The sequence below is a fragment of the Cheilinus undulatus genome, linkage group 4 (genome assembly GCF_018320785.1).
Source record: "Cheilinus undulatus linkage group 4, ASM1832078v1, whole genome shotgun sequence".
In the NCBI taxonomy this organism is placed as follows: Eukaryota; Metazoa; Chordata; class Actinopteri; order Labriformes; family Labridae; genus Cheilinus; species Cheilinus undulatus.
In genome coordinates, this window is record NC_054868.1 from 26171619 (window position 1) to 26193330 (window position 21712).

General features: G+C 39.4%; 2 protein-coding genes across 4 annotated transcripts in view; one reads left to right on the forward strand and one right to left on the reverse strand.

The window, feature by feature from the left end:
- The window catches only part of pik3r5 (phosphoinositide-3-kinase, regulatory subunit 5), a 30365-nt gene extending 19716 nt beyond the window's left edge, over positions 1–10649 (reverse strand). For both annotated transcript variants that reach the window (XM_041786351.1, XM_041786350.1), the window contains exon 1: positions 10411–10649. The gene's annotated coding sequence lies outside the window, so the exon portion shown is untranslated. The remainder of the gene's footprint in view (positions 1–10410) is intronic.
- A 7588-nt stretch (positions 10650–18237) lies between these two features.
- The window catches only part of ntn1a (netrin 1a), a 90117-nt gene continuing 86642 nt past the window's right edge, over positions 18238–21712 (forward strand). For both annotated transcript variants that reach the window (XM_041784813.1, XM_041784814.1), the window contains exons 1-2: positions 18238–18365; positions 18541–19589. In XM_041784813.1, the coding sequence (XP_041640747.1) occupies positions 18569–19589 (1021 nt within the window). In that variant the 5' untranslated portion in view covers positions 18238–18365; positions 18541–18568. The remainder of the gene's footprint in view (positions 18366–18540; positions 19590–21712) is intronic.

Here is a 21712-nt window from a genome sequence, read left to right on the forward strand (position 1 = left end):
ACCAGACCTTCCAGACACAGGTGTCTTTATACTGCTTTTCCTGCTAAAACTCCACAAACTTCTAAGTACATATGATTGATATTTGCAGCTGGCATTAGCTGATATTTACTTCAGATATACTGGTCGGTTCAAATGTTCATAGCTGCTTTTTATGCAAATGTCCACCAATGCCAGTTTCATGCTGACTGGCAAAATAGTCCCAACAGAACTTGCAGTGCAACATTAGTGATAAGACAACATATCTGCAACCAAAATTACAATTTCACCAAAGCTCTTAATAATGTTGAGAAGTTTAAGATTAGCATCAGTGCTCAATCATCAAACATCCTCCTTATCAGTTTTGTTTTTAGTTGATTTCCAATACTGGTCAACTGATGACCTGATGACATTTTAACATTATCTTTAAACTCTGAGAGCAACAAAGAGCAATCCAAAACAAGCCTACATTTTACTGATATGTCCTGTATCTCCATGTTAAAAGGAAACAGCCCTCAGTGATTTCAGATCAAAATCAATGCGGCACTTAGCAGGGTTTTGAAATGACACTGTTGGTCAGAGATGATATGACGTTGTCTGAGTAATTTCAGTATGACAACAACAAAGTAAGCAAAGCATCACATCTTAATCACTAACTCATTCTGGGAATGTGTTGAATTTTACTTTTTCACTTTTATATATCAATGCATTCAGTTGTTTAATAGAGCATCTGAGGATAACCCAGGTGGGGTGAAAGTTTCAGTTCTGTTAAAAACACATCTTAGCAGACCAACAAGACAAGGGGATGCCCCATGAGTGGCATGATAGAGTGGAGTGTCAAATTAGTACTATTGGGTGACAAATATTATTTATAAAGACAGGTGTTAAATGACACAAGTCAAAAACTACAGCTCGGACCACCGCAAACCAAAAAGCCACCAACACAACAACAACAACTTGAGCCATACAATACAGTCTGTGACCACTTCTTCACTGGTAATAATGCCACTGTAAGAATTTTGAAAACCCCTTGATGTTTTTGAATCGATTGAATCAGCCATCAAAAATAACCCAGGATAGATATATTCAGCAAGCAAAAAAAAAGGTGTGATTCTGCCTGTTCATCCGGGGAAATCCTGTCCTGTCAAGATCTCTGAGGTTAAAAAAATTTATGATGTATCACAATCACTAACACAATCTACTGCATTACTTATCTAAATAAACTGGAACCTCACCTCAATTAGGCACAAATTAGTACAAACACTCACACTACCTTTAACATGGACCAAGCCCTTTTAAACATAACATTTATTGAAAACAAAATATTGTATTTTCTTATAAGGCATTTTAAAGGCTCCTAATCAGGTTGTCCATCTGCTATGAATGTTTTCCTTTCCCTTTGAACAATCTTGTTCTTATAAAATGGGCATGAAGCTTTGAATATTTCTATTATGCAGCCATCATTTTTCAAATAACTTATCACTTTAGCATTAGTTTTGGAACATATTCAATGCCTTGTGCTTTTTGGGATGACTGCATTTTAAAACACTGTATACATAATATAAACCCTGAACCAACCTGCTTACTGGAGAGAAGTATCAAAACCTGGTACCACCATACTACCATACCAACACATCCGAGATCCATCAAATTACAAGACAAATTTTGGTGCTTCATTTCGATACTTCAACGACCCAAGGTGATCCACCACTTCAAAAGATAGGTAAGAAATACATTACATGAAGACGTAACACCTGTTTCCTTTACTTATATGTTCTGTTGGTATTATTTTTGAATCATTCAAACAACCAAGACAGCTTTTATGCACACTTTTATACACTCTTTCTCTCTCTTAAAAGTATCGATCCTGGCACAGTTTAGGGATTTTTTGTTTGAGATAAAAATGGAAAAAGTAAAGGGAACTTGTACTGAGTACTATTATAGTTCAGGCAAATGTTTCTGAGGATGCGTAACGGATCAGCTAGAAATATTTTTAAGACATCTCTTGCATCATAATAGATTTTTTTCATGGGAAAAAGTGCAAGCCCAAGCATACTGGTAAACAAAGAATAAGTACTTCCCTTAAGTGAAGATTAAAAGCCTTTTTATAGACCTGCTGTTTTGGAGGTGGAGCAGTTCATCTGATTTTTTTGTTTGTGGCACAATTAGCTATACTTTCAACATAAAAACCATGTTGAAAAGGTTAATCTTATCTTAGTTGGTATATTCAAAATGAGCATCCTGATGTGTTTAATTGTGTCCAAAAACAAGTCAGCACAGGAATAGAAAAGAACAATGACGTCAAAAACTGTTTTTGCCTGATTACATCTTTAAAAATTCCCCAGTGTCAAATTCCCCATTTCAAATGAAAGCTAGAAATAAATGAAACCTGTGTTAAAGGATGACTCATTAGCACACCCACTCACCTAATAACTCTAAAACACATGCAGGTTCTAAGAGTGACTTTTGGCTTCTTATGCTGTTGATGAGTGTGAGATCTGTAGATAGATACCACTGTTAAACTTATTGGTTAATAGCCTGTGCTTAAATTAGAGTTGGGGGCTGAGTTGTATTGTAAGCCAGTGTATGCAATGGCTACTGCCATGATAGCAATTAGCTTGGATGCAGCTGTAAATAAGCAACTGTTTAATCAAACCTTTACCACGTTTCTAATTAGAGAAAGAGCAAAGAGCCACACCAAAAGTTTCTCTTAGAAGTCCTGCCCTTTTTTAAACATTTTGTACAAATGTGAAATACAGTATATCCATGCAATTTATATATGAAACTATCTATCTGGCATGCCAGGTCACAAACCCCTGTCCCACCAACCTCATTAATAACATCTTTGAAGGTTAATACAGAAGTCTGTGCTAGTTGACTTCAGGATCCCTGAGGAAAGAGGCTCAATGACCCATTCACAACTTACTCTCCCTATGTTCTTATTTTGGAAAAGACACTAGCACGTCCATGTAGCCTCAATTTTCTCAGCAGTCCTTCTGCCCCAGGGACTTATTGTGTCTTAGCGAGATCCCGCTGGCATTAAGTGGGGGAATACAGTCGAGCATGCTAGACCCTCAAGCTGAGGGCTCCGGTCATTGTGAGGGTTGGACAGACCTGGAGGAGAGCCCGGTGAGAGTGGAAGGAAATAATAAGTCAGAGCTGTGATGACTCCTCCGTGCAGGAAGGGTCTCAACTTAGACGTGAAGAAGTAGTCTAATAAAAAATGAAGACTTAAATAGGGCAGTTCAGAAGTAAAAGTAAGAGTTTAGTGCAAAACAGTCACACCTGTATGCTTCCATTTATGACAGCAGGTTCCTTTTTTGCATTGGCAAAATCCCTTCAGCAAAAGGAGCATGAATGTACATTCAGATATTCTTTAAATAAGCTAATGAGCTAGCTACCATAATTCACCAAGAGAAATGTTACTTTACTAAAATGAAAATTTGATTGGCCTACAAAACACAATCTGTAGCCTAATTCCATAACAGCTAGCAGTGCTAGCCCTGCTGCCCTGCACACCTCTGGAAAAACATGAGCTGAATAACAAGCTGCAGAATCAGCCTTCATTAATATTTTACATTTCAAATATTTACAGAGTGATCCAGCTGACTGCTAAAAAGTTGGAAGGTGGTGCACAGATGACCTTGCCTTAGTGTCTCAATACAATGTACAGGGCAACTTGGGTTCAAGTCTGACTGCTTTCCCATGTCATTTTCCACCTTCTCACTCTATTCACTTCTAAAATGAAGGGACAAAGAGCCCAAAAATACATATTTAAAAAAGAGGGATGGAAACACGACTTTTACATATACAGAAAAAGGTCAGAAAAGAATTAAAGGCAACACTTTGTTACGGGGGGGGGGGGGGGGCAAAATTAATGAAAACTAAAATTGCCCCGAGAAGTCAGGTCAAGTATACCTAAAAGGCTTTTGCTAATGCTGCAGTATACAAATACAGGGATTTTAATGTAAAATCCCAACTCCTGAGTGTCATCATACTTGTTTACGTAGTTTTAGCAGTGTTGCAAATGCATGAGTGTGTGGTGTTTCATAAGAGGATGTATGCAGTACATCCTTACAAGTCAACAAGGTCACTTCCACATTTTCATGGGTCGCTAAAGTCAGACGAGAGCAATTGTTATGGTGAAGGAACAATATGAAACAGTGTCCAAAAGTTAGCCAGGTTTTTGCAGTTGACAATCAGATATAGATTTTATGATACCGTAACAACAAAAGATTTACACATTGCACACATTATCGAGCTGTGGTGGTGCAATAACCATCACAATCTCTCTTAGGAAAATATTAAAGATCCTGTTAAACCTTAAGGTTTTTGTTTATTTGTAGCCCTCTTTGGACAAAGGATAACAATCAACAAACAATAACACACAATTCCCGTTCAGACTCTCTGTGTTGTTAAAGTTGTAAAAGGCACTTTTTAATAAATGATTGCCAGACATGAATTCACAGCCGGGGTCACTGCAGAGCTGCATTAGTAACAGTCTGGCTAAAAATCAGGGGTGGAAAGTAACTAATTACATTTACACAAATTACTGTAAATGAGTAGTTTTTGGGCGCTTTATTTCAGTAAATTTTTAAATCAGTGCTTTACTTCTACTTCAGTACATTTTAGCCAGAGTCACTGTACTTTTATTTGAGTACAATTCTCTGGTGCTTTTTCCACATCTGTTGCCTACACATTAGCACCACATTACATCCCATAACAGCAAAAACTGGAGGGTTGTCATCTTAACATTTAATATTTCAGAGTTGATTTTAACTCCCAGAGTGTAATTTTAAAATCGTCTTCAATTTTACAGCGTTGATCCACCAGTATTAGTTCAACTCTGTACAGAGTCAACTGATCTAAGCTCATCTAATGTGCTTTAAAATCTGTGAATGTGTAGGAAGAGTTTCCCATCATGCCTTTGGGCAGAGTTTTTAGTTGTGTTTAGATGTTACCTATACAGTGATCGCTGCTGAGGTTCTTTTGTTCATGTTTATGGTTGATTGTTGTTGTTTTTGACATCAGACACATTTGCACCATGAGTGAACTTATCCACTTAGTTGTACTGTGTTCAGACCAATCACATATACACATGAAAAACTTAAATAATGGCCATAATTTTATCTCACATCTGTCTGACATCTGCTCAGTGACAGCCCTTTCAGGTATTAATATTACTACATAGAAATAATCAGTCTTTTAACTGCTTTTGAAGGTCATGGTGGGGTTTTAATTTCAGTCCAGCTCATATCATTGGAAAAGTCTTCACAATAAATTTAAAGGCAAAAGCTTTATTAACAGAAACTGATAGCGCTACTGGCAAAAGGAGATCATATGGTGATTAATAACATCTGTTATGTAACACTTGCAAAAAAGGACAATAACCTTGTCAGTTTACAGCCAAAAAAAGAAGAACTTCTGATTATGAAAACAACAATTAAAAAATTTGACTGACTCTTTTTCCTGTCTTTTATCCCTCTTCCATCATCTGCATTGTAATTTGTGTCACAATAGCATGCAAAACAGTTTAATCCATCTTTTATTTACGTACATTTTAACGAGTTGGCAGCGCTGTTACAATACTTCACTAAAGGTAATCTTGTGTCATAATAACAACAGTTTTCATTGTTGTAGGATCAGTTATTTTCCACAGTTGTAATGTCTCACCGGGGGGGGGGGGGGGGATACACGTCGTTCCCGCCTCTCATTTTCTTATTTTTTATCAGCATCTCTCCCTCTCTTACCCCTTTTACAGTACCAACAGTTCTTTGACAAAGCAAGCAGTGCCAGTCCCGCACCTTCACCTGTGTCCCTCTGTCTCTTTCTCACTCTGTCCTCCTCTTCCTCTCCTTCTACCTTCCTCACACAGGCTGCTTCCCATCTCTCCCACTGATCCCATTACCAACTGCTTCCTAACAGGAAGAGGGCTTCCCTGCACAGCTGAGGAAGCAGGTGCCTCCCCATTGTTGTGGTGTGATCAGACCCTCAGATACACTCCCACAGACCAGGGTCTGGAGAGCTGGTGTGTGTATGCATTTGTTTGTATGTGTGCTTACAGTATACATGCCTGTTATATTCACAGAGCCTTCATAATTAATAGAGTCTGATATTCACATCCAGTCTTCCTCTGTTGGCCCATGGAGCTGCTATCCTCCCCTCCTCTCTTTCTCTTCACTGACCTACTGGATGTGAACCTGCCTCTTATGGCTTTAGGAAACAACAGCGGTCCAACTCCAAAGCTTGACTGTAACTAAGTGCTTCCCTTGAGTTCAAACAAACTCCACCGGGAGAAATACACAAGTCTGATCATGTAAACCAAAGTAAAAATGGGCCAGTGGGTTTCACATGGAAACAAAATTAGACTGCAGCTTAAAACTGTTGTTATTGTTATTTACTTCTCTATTCAAACACTCAGTACTGTGCCACCAGGGGGCCCTCAATCAAAACAATAACAAAAGATGGTGATTAGCTATGTTTACTTCTTGTTTTGAATTGAATAAAGTAAATGAAGTCTGTCTTCACAAAGTAAATAAACTTAATACCATCTTTGTTCCATGGCTGAATTTCACGTAAGGAGAAAAGCTGTCAAAAGTGACGTCCCTGGTTCATGCTGTGAGCTTAAATTTAAGTCCTAATTTCAAAACAAGAAGTAACAAAGCTAACAACAAAGGCTGGCCAAGCTAAGCATTGCGTGTCTACTGTACTTGGAAATGTCTAGTGGGGCCACAACATTAGGGCAGTCAAGAGAAGTTACATGGTATAGGGGCAACTTTGGAGGAAGGACAGAAGGACAGTTGATGACAGAGAATAATCATGGTCCAATGCACAGCTTGAAAGCGATACAGCAACAGAACAGCAGCTTCAAGCAGCAGTCTTTGATGTAGTGTCCAGCATTTCCATGGATAAACATGTTGTATCAGTCACTGTGGCTTCCTCTACAGTACATCTCTATCTCGTTGCAGTCATCATGACTGCATTGCAGTCATCATGACAAGGCACAGATTAAAAAATAGAGTATTTCTCTAGCTTTGAAAAATACTGGAATACTGAGAACATTTTAATACTCAATTAAAAAATCTATTACATAGGAGCAGGCCCAGTTTTGAGGAATTCATGATACTGTTTGTCAGTAGTTAAATGATCTAGACCACGAGGTATACCAGTGATTTCTCAGCATGTCTGCCCACAGAATTGGCAAGGCCACTGAGAAACCCAGTGAATGGGACTTCCCCAGTTTTGATTTATTGACAATATCAATGCATGTGAGTTGGACCAGTAGCACTGGTGCTAGCATTCTGGCTAACAGTTACCTCATTTTGGAGCTGAAAAGTGTGTAAGCTATTTTTGGGTTCTGCTGTTCAAATTACTTATTTCAGACACTTTTAACTGCTTTTCATCACTGTTTCCATCCATTTTCCCCATTTGACTAATTTTTGCCTCTTTGGACCAATTCCTGCCACTTTCATCCTATTTTGCTACATTTTAAACCCTTTTCATAACTTCACATGCATTTTTTTGCCTCTGTAACCCGCAGTTGCCACTTTTCACCCATTACTGCCAATTTTTGCCCATTTTTGCTACTTTTTAACTGCTTCATCACATCTCCACCTTACCCTTTTATGCCTTTCTTAACCCATTTTTGCTGATTTTATCCCATTTTGCTTCTTTTAATCAGTTTTTGGCACTTAACCACTTTATTTCTACTAACTTTGCCATTTATTTTACCAATTTTGGTCAGCTTTAACTTTTTAGCCACTTTTTCCAGTAGTTCAATTATGTTTCCCATAAAGTTATTCCAGCTCCTTCTACTTCATTTTCTGGCAATTTGAAGTTTGTGCACATGATGGCTTAGCTATGAAGTCTAAAATTACTTCCCTAATAGTTTATGTCAGTATACCCATCCACACTGTTACCATTACCTAAAAAAGTAATACTGTTTTGAAAAAAAAGGTTTAGATGCTGAAAAAGGCTGTATATTACTACAGCATAAATACTTTACAGTGGACCATGGTTTTCCTCACCTCTGTGGGCCCCAGAAAGCTCTCCCCTTTTTCATGGGTGGCCTTGTTTCCAAGTAATATTTTAAAGCTCAGAAATAAACCTTACAGCCCAGCTTTTATAACCTTTCCTGCGTTGAGCTTTAGATGTAAAAAAAAAAAAAAATCTACCATTTATCAAGATCTGAAGATGATATTTTGCATTTTATGGCAATATTCCTGTCTATACAGTCCTTTCCAAATACATGTTCAAGTAGGACTAGAGAATGCACATACACAAAAACATGACTCATAAGAATGTCTGCTTTCCAAATTTTATTAGCTGCAGAAATACTCTGGTACATCTTCTACTGTCACAACGACAAGAAAAAGCCGCGTATTAATATAAACTTTGGTCTTTACTTCCTCAGTAAACACTGATAAACAGATGCTGAAACTCGCACTAATGCAAATATCAGAGGTTGTAATGTCAGTGGTGACTCCACACTACAAACAGAACTGAGTGAGTCCTTGTCTGCTCAGTTTCTCACTAAATAATAAGACCTTAATACATCAACTCATTACAGGATGTAGCTATAGTATATAAAGCGAGCTTTAAGCTTTACATCACTGATTGTTTCTTTGAAACAACAGGTGGGTTATGCATGTGCACAGATGCACACACAGACGGGGGTGTTGACCGCACAAGTCTGTGATGTAGTGACGAAAATGAAGATTTTAGTGATACCAGAGGTGTAAGGAGACAAACAGGAAGCAGTGTTTTGAATAACACACAGCATTGCAATGGGATCTTGCAATCAAATTCTGCTATATGTGAAGAAAAACATCACATCGTCACAGCGTTCACTTTACATATTTGGTGTCTGTGGTAAACACCAAAGTGTGTCATTATCTGCCACCTCCATTAAACGTCATTAATCTGTGTTCCTGTGTTTTTTCACGCCTGACACACAACCTGTGCTGGCAGTTTTTATTTCCCAATGCTGGGAGGTTTCTGTGCTGAAAGTGATTGTGTAATTGAAGAATTTCTAAGAACAGTTTATCTCTCCTTGGGTTGTGACGGATTAGTCTTTCATTATCTGATCATAGGACTCAAGGAGACATTGCTTTTTATGACAAATATCTATCTGGTTATAAAACAAAATAATACTAATACTGATGCCTTCTTATAATCTACAACAGCAAAAAGGCCAATCAGCTTATTAATTCTGTAAAGATATTTTAAGAACAGTCTTGTCCACTAAGGTCACTAAAATGGACACAAAATAAACGTTACCACAGGAACTGAAAGTCCTGCCACACATCTGCAGTGTTTCAAACATGGACACATTTGTCAGTATTGATTCTGCTGTTTAATTTTCTGTGCTATAACATATAGGGATGCCGTGCTTCTCTGTTTTATATTACCTGATGCAAAAGTTATTGTTGATAAAAATACAGCATGAGCCACATTTAACAGGAGATTGGTTTGTGCAGTGCAGAGGATGTTGATTTCAGGCGTTGGCTCAGTAGACTCTCAGGGTGGAGACCACTATCAGACTGCGTTGTGTCAGACTGCACTCATGATTCAGTGACAGTTCATAGGATTCTTCTCTTGCATCCCTGGTTTTTACTTTGCAGGACCTTTTTATATCAGTGCATACAAATGATTTACCATGTCTACTCTTGATAAAATTTGCCTTTTATAAGGTTGAATTTCAATTGCATATACTATAAACTAACACCAGCAACTAAAATCTGAGGAATACAACCTCAAATGGCCTTATCATGCAGTATAAGATGCTGACACAGATGTCTGACCTCACTGGCTTACATGTGTGTTTCCATTTACAGACACACAATCGCGGACACAGAAGTTTAAAAGCCAGATAACATCCAGGCGCCTGGCACGTGGTTCTGCCTTGCTACTTCCTCAGCATTTATTAAAAACATGAATCATACAGAGCATCTAAAAAAGCAGAAGTCCTCAAACTCGTCTCACAGTGGTGGTCTGTGGGCTTACTCAGGTGGCTGTCATTATGACAAACCTGCTTTTCCCATCGCTATGAGGATGAAGCTCCTCTGATACAAAATGAGACGCCTGAAGCTTTACCATCGTAGAGTCATGCACTCTGGTTTTATGATAAATGTCTACATGAGTCAAAACAAGATGACTTTGACAAAACCACCTTACCAAGAATGATCTGAAGCTGTGTAAGAGTATCAGAAACTCAGCACATGTTTGGATACTTGGTGGACATGCTTCCTAGATGCATACATGTTAACTATCCAAATCAATAAGTCATTAAGTCATATTTCACTTAAGCAGAGAAAACATTCACTATTCATTAATCAATCAATCATTTATTCAGTTAATCAATTTTTTAGTACCTAACCACAACAGAATTTACCCCAATCCACTTTAGATCCTCTAATGACTCTTTTGTCTTACCTGCAGTTTACTGTCCAGCATCCATTGCTTGTGTTTGGTTCAGTGAGTCCAAAGAAAAGTGTCTCCAGCTCAGTGTTGCTGCCATCCATTCACCTCACACATCGTCGGTTTAGCAGGTAAACCCACATCCTGAGCGCAGTAGAGCAGAGCAGTAAAACTGGAGTTAACAAAATGCCGCTAGTGTCTCTCTGACACTCTCTCAGACTTCTGCACTTCACACACAACACTGCAGCTCACAAACAGCGCAAACAGGAAGTGTATGACAGACGTGCATGTGAGCACAATGAAGGAGCCTGCTGGTGTGTAAAGATGGGAGGTGTCATTGTATTTGTGCGTGTGTGTTTCTACATGCGTGTCTCAGAAGTTGCATGTGGATTTTGAAGGGATGTCGGCCCTAAGGAGGAAGTCATCTGTTTGACTTGTTTTGTTTTGCTTATTCCAAGCTATTTTCAAGTTTGTGAGACTTGTGTCTTTGTTTGAATATAATGGCTTTGTTCATTGTTTTCAGAAGCAAGTTAATTACTGATAGACCTGTATGTGTGAGAAACAATGACCAAACAAATAAATGAGTAAATAAATAAATGAAAAATAAAAGGGGGAGGTAGGGGGCCAGTAAAAACAAAAACAGCCTTGTCATAAAACAACCAAGTCTATAATAGATGAAAATGATAAAGTTTGTATTTAACATGATGTGTGCAATATACAATGATAAGACTGTCAGTTTTATTTATTTATTTAAGATAAGTATGTTTGGCCTATTTTCCTGCTGCTTCTTTATCAGCCACATTGCCAGTCAGGGAAACACTGATCTTACTTCCCTTCCCTCCACTGCTTTGAATGTCATTTACATTTCATAAAATTAATTTGTATAACTGTGAATTCCCCTTCTTGTAGCAGGAGGAAGGTACAAACCAAACAAGCCAGAAACAGTAAACACTAATGGTGATGTCAGTTTATGTTGCTCTCATCTGGAGTGTACTGTAATATTCATACATCTTAATTTTTTGCATTTTGTTGCAAAGTTTTATTTAGTGATAGAAACAACACGGGTGCTTTAAACTTAACACTATAAGGGCTGAGACAGAACCCCTTGGTCAGGGGTCATCAAAAACATTTTTAAAAGGGCCAGCTTTTTCTTAGCAGATGCTTTTGGGGGCTAGATTTTCAAATAAGCTGAAATAAAATAAATATTTTGGTCTGATAAACATACAGCACCTAACATATTTGCTGCAACCAGCTACAAGGAGGTGATTTAAATATTTTAGCTACATAATTTTGAGGCCACCATGAGGTCAGTCACAGGGTTTGATGCTAACCTGCTGCTTCCTGATTGGTAAAAGATAAAATAAGAAACTTTTATTGACCCCCCATTAGGGGACTTATGTATGTATGATGAGGACTTATGTATGTATGTATGTATGTATGTATGTATGTATGTATCTATCTATCTATCTATCAACATACTATCTATCTATCTATCTATCTATCTATCTATCAACATACTATCTATGTATCTATGTAAACTTTTCAAACTGTTCAAAATATGCTTTAATGGCATGAATGGTTAAAACCTTTGTGGCCAAGCAGAGTACATAAACAAAACAAAACAAATACTAATAATGACAATCACAATAACACAACTGATAATAAAATATTTACAAAAAAACACACACACACACAAAGTTATTGATTATTGGTCATTGGTCAGTTTTTCCAAAATCACAATAGTTACAAATTCTTTGGTCTCTAGGTTTCCAGTTTTTATGACGACCTGTTTCAAATTCTAATTTATTGTAGGATTTTCTCTTTTCTCGCTCTTAGTTCTTTAGCTGATAATATTCTTTAATATTTTTAAGGGGGTCAGTCTCTGGGCAGAGGCTGTTGCTCAGAAGGCCAGGTGATGGTATGATTCAGGATCAGCTTGTGCTAGGTGAACCTGGAACTTAATGGCTCTTTTAATGATGTGTAGAGAAAGAGGGAATTCCCCCAGTTCTGCTCTACATGCCAGGTTTGGACAGTTTCTGTGGACCTTTAGGGTCTCTTTACAGAACTGGAGATGAAATTTTTCTGTTGGAGTTAAGTCCCAGGATGTTTGCCACTGTTTTAGGACAGGGACCCACACTTCACTATCATACATAAGAATAGGAGTAATAACATTACTGAATAATTTTAGCCAAATTTTAACTGGGGAAGTTTATTTAGAGATGTTTTAATGCCATAGTAGGCTCTTCGTGCCTTATCAGTGAGAGAGCTTATAGCTTTGTCAAATCTCCCTGATGCACTGATGACTATGCCCAGGTAATTATCCCAGATGCAGCATGGAAAGAATCTTTTGGAGTGTCTTATCCAGCCCCTGCAGGTTTCTGCTGTGATGTCACCACACGCTGCATCCATGGCAGCCAGAAGGGTCATCTGTGTATGTGGCTGGCGATCATATACTTTCCATCTCCATGCTGAGAAAATTCCTCAATCATCAAATTCTCCTCAATCAAATTCCTTGATCATTGGTTGATCTAATGTTTCACACATTTCCCTTTGTTAGAGAAAGTCAAGATTCACCTGGGAGCAATTTACCAATTCAGGAAAGATTTAGGAAAAAAAGTCTAATGGAAATGTATAGAATTATGCTTGACATATTATGACATGATCAACCATTTTGCATGTAAAGACTTATGCAATGAACTAATGCCCAAATGTTGTGGGGGTGAGACTATTCAACAGAGACCCATGATAATACATTTTGATCAACATGACATAAGCAACTGATAATGTAGGAAACAGCAGAGAATTGTACATAATCATTTGCATGGATGTACCAAAGCAGTTGCAACTTGCTGAAAGAAACGAGAAACTGCTTTTTTGATGTGCACAAGTGACGCAATGATGTGAAGATTGAACAAGTAGTTTCGAGAATTTCAATTCTGATCTGAGAAATGTACCAAAGTGACTGAGAAAAACTGTAATATTAGGAGAAGTTGCTGTTTGATCTAAAGCTGTGTTCTTGATGTTCTTTGCAAAAAGTCTTACTCCTCTTTGGCTGAGGTGTAGCTTGTCGTATAGGTGCTGATAAAAAATGTTTCCATGGTGAGCTACATGGACGTTTGGTAGCTCTAAACAAACTTGACAGTGTAATTCTCGCTGTGGGGAAAGCTGACATTCCTTTCCCAACCAACTGTGTCAGTGCATGAGGTACATCTTTATTGGAGGCAGTTATCTCAATTGTCCCAGTGCGGATTACGATGTGTTTGATGTCTTTGAGTTTTGAATTAGACAACTTCTCCATGGCCTCTGAGGTAGTGGGGCTCCATATCTTTTTAGATTTATTGCCTGGGAAGAGTCACTTCATGTTGATGTGTTTCCCATTGGAATCACATAGAAAGATGAGTATTGGCGTCTCCATGACTTTCAGCTGAAGTTGGATGGTTTTCCGGTTTTGAAGGAGAAGGGTTAACTTCAGTGATGGGGGATGAGGGTGGGGTTGAAGGGAGAGCTGAAGGGGGGCATGAAGGTGTCAGAGATGCTGGAGGAGCAGAGGACCCCGATTTCCTTTTCTGGGACACCTCATGTAGGTTCAGTGCTGGGGTGGAATGGCTAATGATGACCAGCTCCACTGTCATTCTTCGAACTGATGCTCTCAGAGCCTGGTTATCCTCTTCTAGTTCTCGAACAGCCTGGTGAAGTTCATTTATTTCATTTTTCTGTTGGTGAACCAGGGAGTGTAACTCTTCCAGTGGTTGTTTGGGATCATCATGTCTTTGACAAGCACTGTTTATCATCTTCTCTCTGAACTGGATGAATTCTTGCTCTAATGTAGAAAGTCCCTCCTTTGGCATGCTGAGACTGCTAGAAAGTCGGGGTGTTGAATCAGTGGAGGGTGTTGGAGGCAGGTTACCAGTGATGGCTGACCTGGTTGGCACCTCTTTTTGCAGGTGAGAGGCTGGGATCTTTGAAGTGGAAATAGACTTCAGAATTTGAAAACTATTCTCAAAGTTGTCCAAGCTGTTCTCTGATCCTTGAATCATAACTGTCCCATTGTGGTAGATGTTTAGGGTCAAATTGGGACAGTTGAGGTCTGCATCCTCATATACTGTAATCTGTCTTCCTTGTCTTATTCCATTTTTCTTAATGTGGATAAATGAGTCACATAGTGTTGAGTGCCAGTTAGCAGGTTGGTGAGTGAAGAACAGTAAGTTGCAGTTGCACTTTACCTCGCAGTTGTTCTTCTTGGTAAAGTCAGCCAATAACGACTCTATCTATCTATCTATCTATCTATCTATCTATCTATCTATCTATCTATCTATCTATCTTTCTGTGTATGTATGTATGTATGCATTTATGTATATATATATGTATGTATGCATCTATCTATCTATCTATCTATGCATCTATGTATGTATGTATGTATGTATGTATGTATATATGTATGTATGTATGTATGTATGCATGTATGCATCTATCTATCTATCTATACTATATTGCCAAAAGTATTTACCTTACCCATCCAAATATTGAAATCAGGTGTTCCAATCACTTCTATGGCCACAGGTGTATAAAATCAAGTACCGAGGCATGCAGACTGTTTCTACAAATATTTGTGAAAGAATGGGTCAATCTCAGGAGTTCAGTGAATTCCAGTGTGGTACTGTGATAGGATGCCACCTGTGCAACAAGTCCAGTCGGGAAATTTCCTCGTTCCTAAATATTCCACAGTCAACTGTCAGTGGTATTATAACAAAGTGGAAGCGATTGGGAACAACAGCAACTCAGCCACAAAGTGGTAGGCCATGTAAAATGATGGAGCAGGGTCACCTCCAAACTTCATGTGGCCTTCAAATTAGCTCAAGAACAGTGCGTAGAAAGCTTCATGGAATGGGTTTCCATGGCCGAGCAGCTGCATCCAAGCCATACATCACCAAGTGCAATGCAAAGCGTTGGATGCAGTGGTGTAAAGCACGCTGCCACTGGACTCTAGAGCAGTAGTGACGCACTCTCTGGAGTGACGAATCACGCTTCTCCATCTGGCAATCTGATGGATGAGTCTGGGTTTAGCGGTTGCCAGGAGAACAGTACTTGTCTAACTGCATTGTGCCATGTGTAAAGTTTGGTGGAGGGGGGATTATGGTGTGGGCTTGTTTTTCAGAAGCTGGGCTTGGCCCCTTAGTTCCAGTGAAAGGAACTCTGAGTGCTTCAGCATACCAAGAGATTTTGGACAATTCCATGCTCCCAACTTTGTGGGAACAGCTTGGGGATGGCCCCTTCCTGTTCCAACATGACTGTGCACCAGTGCACAAAGCAAGGTCCATAAAGACATGGATGAGAGAGGTTGGTGTGGAGGAACTTGACTGGCTTGCACAGAGTCCTGACCTCAACCCAATAGAACACCTTTGGGATGAATTAGAGCGGAGACTGAGAGCCAGCCCAACATCAACATCGTCCAACATCAGTGTGTGACCTCATAAATGTGCTTCTGGAAGAATGGTCAAAAATTCCCATGAACACACTCCTAAACCTTGGGGAAAGCCTTCCCAGAAGAGCTGAAGCAGTTATAGCTGCAAAGGGTGGACTGATGTCATATTAAACTCTATGGATTAAGAATGTAATGTCATTTAAATTCATATGCGAGTCAAGGCAGGTGAGCAAATATTTTTGATAATATAGTGCATCTATCTATCTATCTATCTATCTGATGAAATTGTAAGTGGAATAGCCTAAATGCTGTCATGTATGCATGCTGAAACAAGGACCTGGTTTATATGTCATTTTATATGTGTATCTATCTATGTATCTATGCATCTAATTATCTATCTATCTGATGAAATTGTCAATTGAATTGAGCTGGCTACTAGGTAAGCTAGCTAGCTCGAGTTGTCTGTAGCTGTTTTTATTCTAACACTTAATATAATATACTCAATAATATATACTCATAGTATTTTGCAACTCTAGTCTAGTCAGTACGACAGTAGTTTCTTACAGCAGTTTGAGTAATGTGAAAATCCACTTTTTGTGCTTAATAATTGTGCTTGAACCTTTAGCAGCATGCTATAAACCAACCCCTCCACCATTAAGGGCTCTTTGGCATGGCTAAGGCTAGTGCCTGGTTGCTCATAATAGCTAGAAACATACACATTTATTTAAGTAACTGTGACAAAACATGTTTTGTTACACGCTCCTCATGGTTTCCAAAATGGAAAGCTTCTTTATTTTGGCTGTGTATTTTTTTTTTAATTGTGGATATTTTTCAAGCATAACTTCCCTGTCACACAGTTTCCTCATGAACGTATGAATTATGACAAGGGAAGTAATTTGATTCTACAAAAACAGATTGGATATGTGTTCCTCTTTGCCATACAGCACTGTTGTGTGGTTTAGTAGTTGTGTACGTTAGCCAGGCTCACATGCACTGTATGCTAACAGTACAAAGAGAGTTCGTTTTGAAGAGAAGCATACAGCTATCAAACAGCTGACTTTTTCTCCTTCTTCTTAAATAATAAAATTTCCTCCGTGCGATTTTTTTTTTCTCTCAGGGTCAGATAAATAGCAGTGGAGCATGAAACAGTTAAGCCAGAGTATGCCTACAGGTGTGATAATCATAGACCTACCTTGCGTTTCAGGAGTGAGTTCTTAATTGGAAAAATAAAAATATATGATGGATGAATGGAAAAAGCTTAGCTTAGAAGAAACCTACAGTTTGACGTAGTCAGTCACTTTTCTCTGCTGATTGATAAACGGTGTTATGACTCCACCGCCTGGATAATACTGGACATGCTGGGTGAGAATTGGGTTTCAATGGCCACACGATGGCGGTGTTACCTCTACTGCCTTCATTCAACAGGTCCAGAGATGCTGAAGATGCGCCAGGTATGTGCAGAAGGGAGCTACATTACAGGAAAAAATGTGTCCTATGGCTATAACTTTCATACAAACGATTGAATCTTGGAGATCGATATTTTTAGGGGGTAGAAGCCAAGTATCATTTAACATGCTAATGAAAGTGACATTGTCACATTGGCAGAGTCTTGTTTAGTAACACTGAACGTTAATAAATACATTTCACTCGTCAATATGATGCTTTTTTTTCCTGAATTACTGTCGCCAAATACATGATGCGTATTCTTAAGTTTTTTAAGATAAATGCTGTGTTCATAATCTATCGTAGTACTTCATTGTGTTGTGCATTCTGCACTCTATAACTTAATAGAGTGGGAGTTCTTAAATCTAATACATGACAATGAGCATGGCAAAAGTCATTCTAGCATTGCCATGGGTTTAAACAGATCTCAAGCTGCAGTACTTCATTTTACATATCATTGATCCAAATTAAGTTACGGTCTTTTTTTACATTTACAATCATGACTCACATTTTCTGCTGCTTTTGTGGGGAAAAATAGCCGATCACTCGGCCTATTGTAGATTATATGAACAGGATAATAAATAAGCACACGTGTCGATGGGCATTTCTCTGTTGGGTACAGAGCTACATATTTTTCTTATGTGCTTCTTCTGTATAAAGCTCAAGCACTTTGTGATAGCAGTTGTCCTTCAGATAAAGGTATGTCATGTGGATAATGACCCAGTGTTTGTTCCAGCTGTTTTCTCTTCAATTTTAGTCTATCTCCTGACGCGCCACCAGTGAATGTCGTTGTTCCGCCTGGTGACACCTCACCCACCCCTTAAGATGAGCTGATCCAAACTGTGCCAAACAAGATCCGAGAGAGAGAGGGACGGGGGGGTAGAGTCAGAGGGAGAGAGAGAGAGAGAGAGAGAGAGAGTGGAAGAGAGAGAGTAAATACCGGCAGGAGGAGTAAGACTTTGCTATAAGGACACAAGCGACTCTTAAATCCAGCCGCTGCTCTGTTTTTACGCAGCAGATTTGAAGAAACAAACATCCAAACAGGAGGAGCTGAGCCTGAAGGAAACGTCCCCCGGTATTTTGACATCTTTGAAATCATTCTCAGGTACGGTGGGCTTTATAGAAATTAAACTAAGACGATGTTATGTGAGTGACTATCACTTTAAATATTGCCAAATGATAACTTCTTAAGTGTTTGTTTGTAAACTCATTTTATAGCATCATCATCAAACTTGTGTCTCTTTCTTTTAACCAATGCTTCTTCATTTCCTCCTCTTCAGCGGCAGACACACTCGGGGACCTAGAACCATGACACGAGCTGTGGCTGTGCTCACGCTTCTCCTCGCCGTGTCTCTCTCGTGCCGGAGCGTCCTCGCCGGTTACGGGATGAGCCTGTTCGCGGCGCAGACCTCTCCCCCGGACCCCTGCTACGACGAGCACGGCAACCCGCGGCGCTGCATCCCGGACTTCGTGAACTCCGCCTTCGGGAAGGAGGTGAAGGTGTCCAGCACCTGCGGAAAGGTGCCCAGCCGCTACTGCGTGGTGAGCTCCGCGGACAAAGGAGAAGAGAGGACCAGGAACTGTCACACCTGCGATGCTTCAGACCCCAGGAAGTACCACCCTCCCGCGTACCTGACGGACCTCAACAATCCGCACAACCTCACGTGCTGGCAGTCCGAGAACTTCATCCAGTACCCGCAGAACGTCACCCTGACCCTGTCCCTAGGGAAGAAGTTTGAGGTGACTTATGTGAGCCTGCAGTTCTGCTCTCCTCGACCTGAATCCATGGTGATTTATAAGTCCATGGACTATGGAAAAACCTGGGTGCCCTTTCAGTTTTACTCCACGCAGTGCAGGAAGATGTACAACAAGCCGAACAGGGCCGTGATCACCAAGCAAAACGAGCAGGAGGCCGTGTGTACGGACTCCCACACCGACATGTACCCTCTGACCGGCGGCCTCATCGCCTTCAGCACGCTGGACTTGAGACCCTCCGCGCACGACTTTGACAACTCCCCGGTGCTGCAGGACTGGGTCACGGCAACCGACATCAAGGTTATCTTCAGCAGGTTGCACACTTTCGGAGACGAGAACGAGGACGACTCGGAGCTGGCACGGGACTCGTACTTCTACGCCGTGTCGGACCTGCAGGTCGGAGGGAGATGCAAGTGCAACGGGCACGCATCCCGGTGCGTAAAGGACCGGGATGGGAGTCTGGTTTGTGAGTGCAAACACAACACGGCCGGGCCCGAGTGTGACAGGTGCAAACCTTTCCACTACGACAGACCGTGGCAGAGAGCTACAGCCCGGGAGGCCAACGAGTGCGTGGGTAAGTCCATCCTCACTGTCCTCCGTGTGTCTGAAGCAGCGGGATGCTTTACATTGAAAATGCATTTTATTTTGAAAATTAACTGCCTGCAGAGGCGGAAATATTAAAGGAAAATGATCGCGCGCCCCTAAATAGTCTGATTTTGTCATGCAAATATTAATGGCATTATGTGAGAGCTGTAATAATAACAGTTATAGATGAAAACAAATTGACGAATTAATTTGTATTTAATTAAAAATCTACGAATGATTTTCCAGCGCTATACCATTATTTATTCAACAACCTAAAAAACAGCGCAAAGCACATTTTTTACATATTTTGTGGCACAGTAAAATTGCGCTGAAATCGCATGCAACATGTAAATATAAAGTGACACTCAATCCAGCTTGTTGGAGGCCATAATGGAGCTTTTAAACCACCTCAAACAGAACCACCAAGACCAACCATCCACAGTCAGCCACGTTTCTTCACCGCTGCAGTAAAATGATGCCTTTAATTAATGTGAGTAATTCTGCAACAATCCCACCGCAGTGCTAATTGAATACATATAAGTATTTTGATTTTCACAACTTCATTATTTCCACATAAAAATGTTGGATTTTTTGTGGTAGGTTGAAACGTAATTTTTTTTCCCTTACTAATGTGTGGATCACCAGTTAATTATTTAATTCAAAGCATTTTAACTGATTTTCCCCAACTACTAAATTTCAGTTGCACAGTTTGGCACTGATTTTGATTGCTATTTGTACGCTTTTAGTGCAGTTTGAAAGAATAAATCTTTGATTTGGATATTTTAATTATAATTCTGACACAATTGACTACTTCTTCTGAGGAATACACAACTGAAAACACACAAAGAAACTGTCATTTTTGCTTGTGCTATAAACTCCCTCACTGTCAAGGGTGTGTTTTATTACAGCCAAATGACAATAGAGATAACTAAGAATCAAGGATCTCTACAGGCTCCTGTATTCTGAAATGCACTTACAATTAAGAAGCAGGAGGCTGTGAGAGCTGGACGGAAAATAGTTCTTTTTTTTAAATCATTGTTGTAGTCAAAGTAAAATGCATCACAAATATAGTGGCATAATTACACATCTCTAAGATGTATTATTCTCCAAAAATTACTTTTCGCTATAAATTTACTGATTTTATGAGATCTTGAATTTGGTTCTTGATCAGCACCTCTTTGAACTATTCCTATTTTGTAAACATTATTCATTTTCCATTAAATGAAATAGTCACATTCAAAGACTGTTTAAACCATGAAGAATACAAAGAAAACAGAGGCTCGCTCAGTGTTGGTACGGCTCCTACTGATGAGATGCTCATTGCAGAGGATGGCAACAGTCTGAGATAAAGCAAGATGTTGTTATAGAGATTTAAACCTCAGTGTGACTCCACTTTAAGAGGACACACTAATGCAGACTTTTATATTTCACACTCTAAACCTACAATGTTTGGCAGTCACGGCATAAATCAGCCACTTTGACATGTAGCAGCTGTGTAGAAGCTTTTTGTTTGCCTGGTGTTTCCTGTTTTATGAAGCTTGGACATGCTTTCACTGGCACACATACAGCTGATGCTGGCTTAACTAACATAGTTTTTTGGAAATGCGTCTTTTTGTTGCTGTGCAACTTTTGATTTACTTAAAATATGCAGACAAAAGAGATGACATTTTTATTGTTTTCCCAGGTAACAGTGTCAGGCTGAAGGCTTTATAGTTTTTTATATATGTAATCCAGCCATAAACTGAAGTCGAAGGTAGTAAAACTGTTTTTTAGAAAAAAAGGTTTTCCTTGTAAAACTAAATTTAAAAGACTTTGTAGAAGAACAATTGAATGTGCAGTGCTCAAAATGTCATTTCTTCGTTTTTTTAGAAGTAGAGAGACTTTTCAGCTTTAACTATCCAAATGATGCAGTGCATTTTTGGAAAAGCTGAGATGGAACATTCCCCTGTACTTTTACAATTTAAATGTTTCCACTAGTCAGAGTTCTGGAAATTGTATTTACTTATTTTTCACCAGAGGAGAACATGTGTAAATCCTGTCACACCTGTTCCTTTTCTGACATTTTGGCTGTGGGACTTTGTGAATGAGCTTTAAAAAGTCCAGATGTGGCAA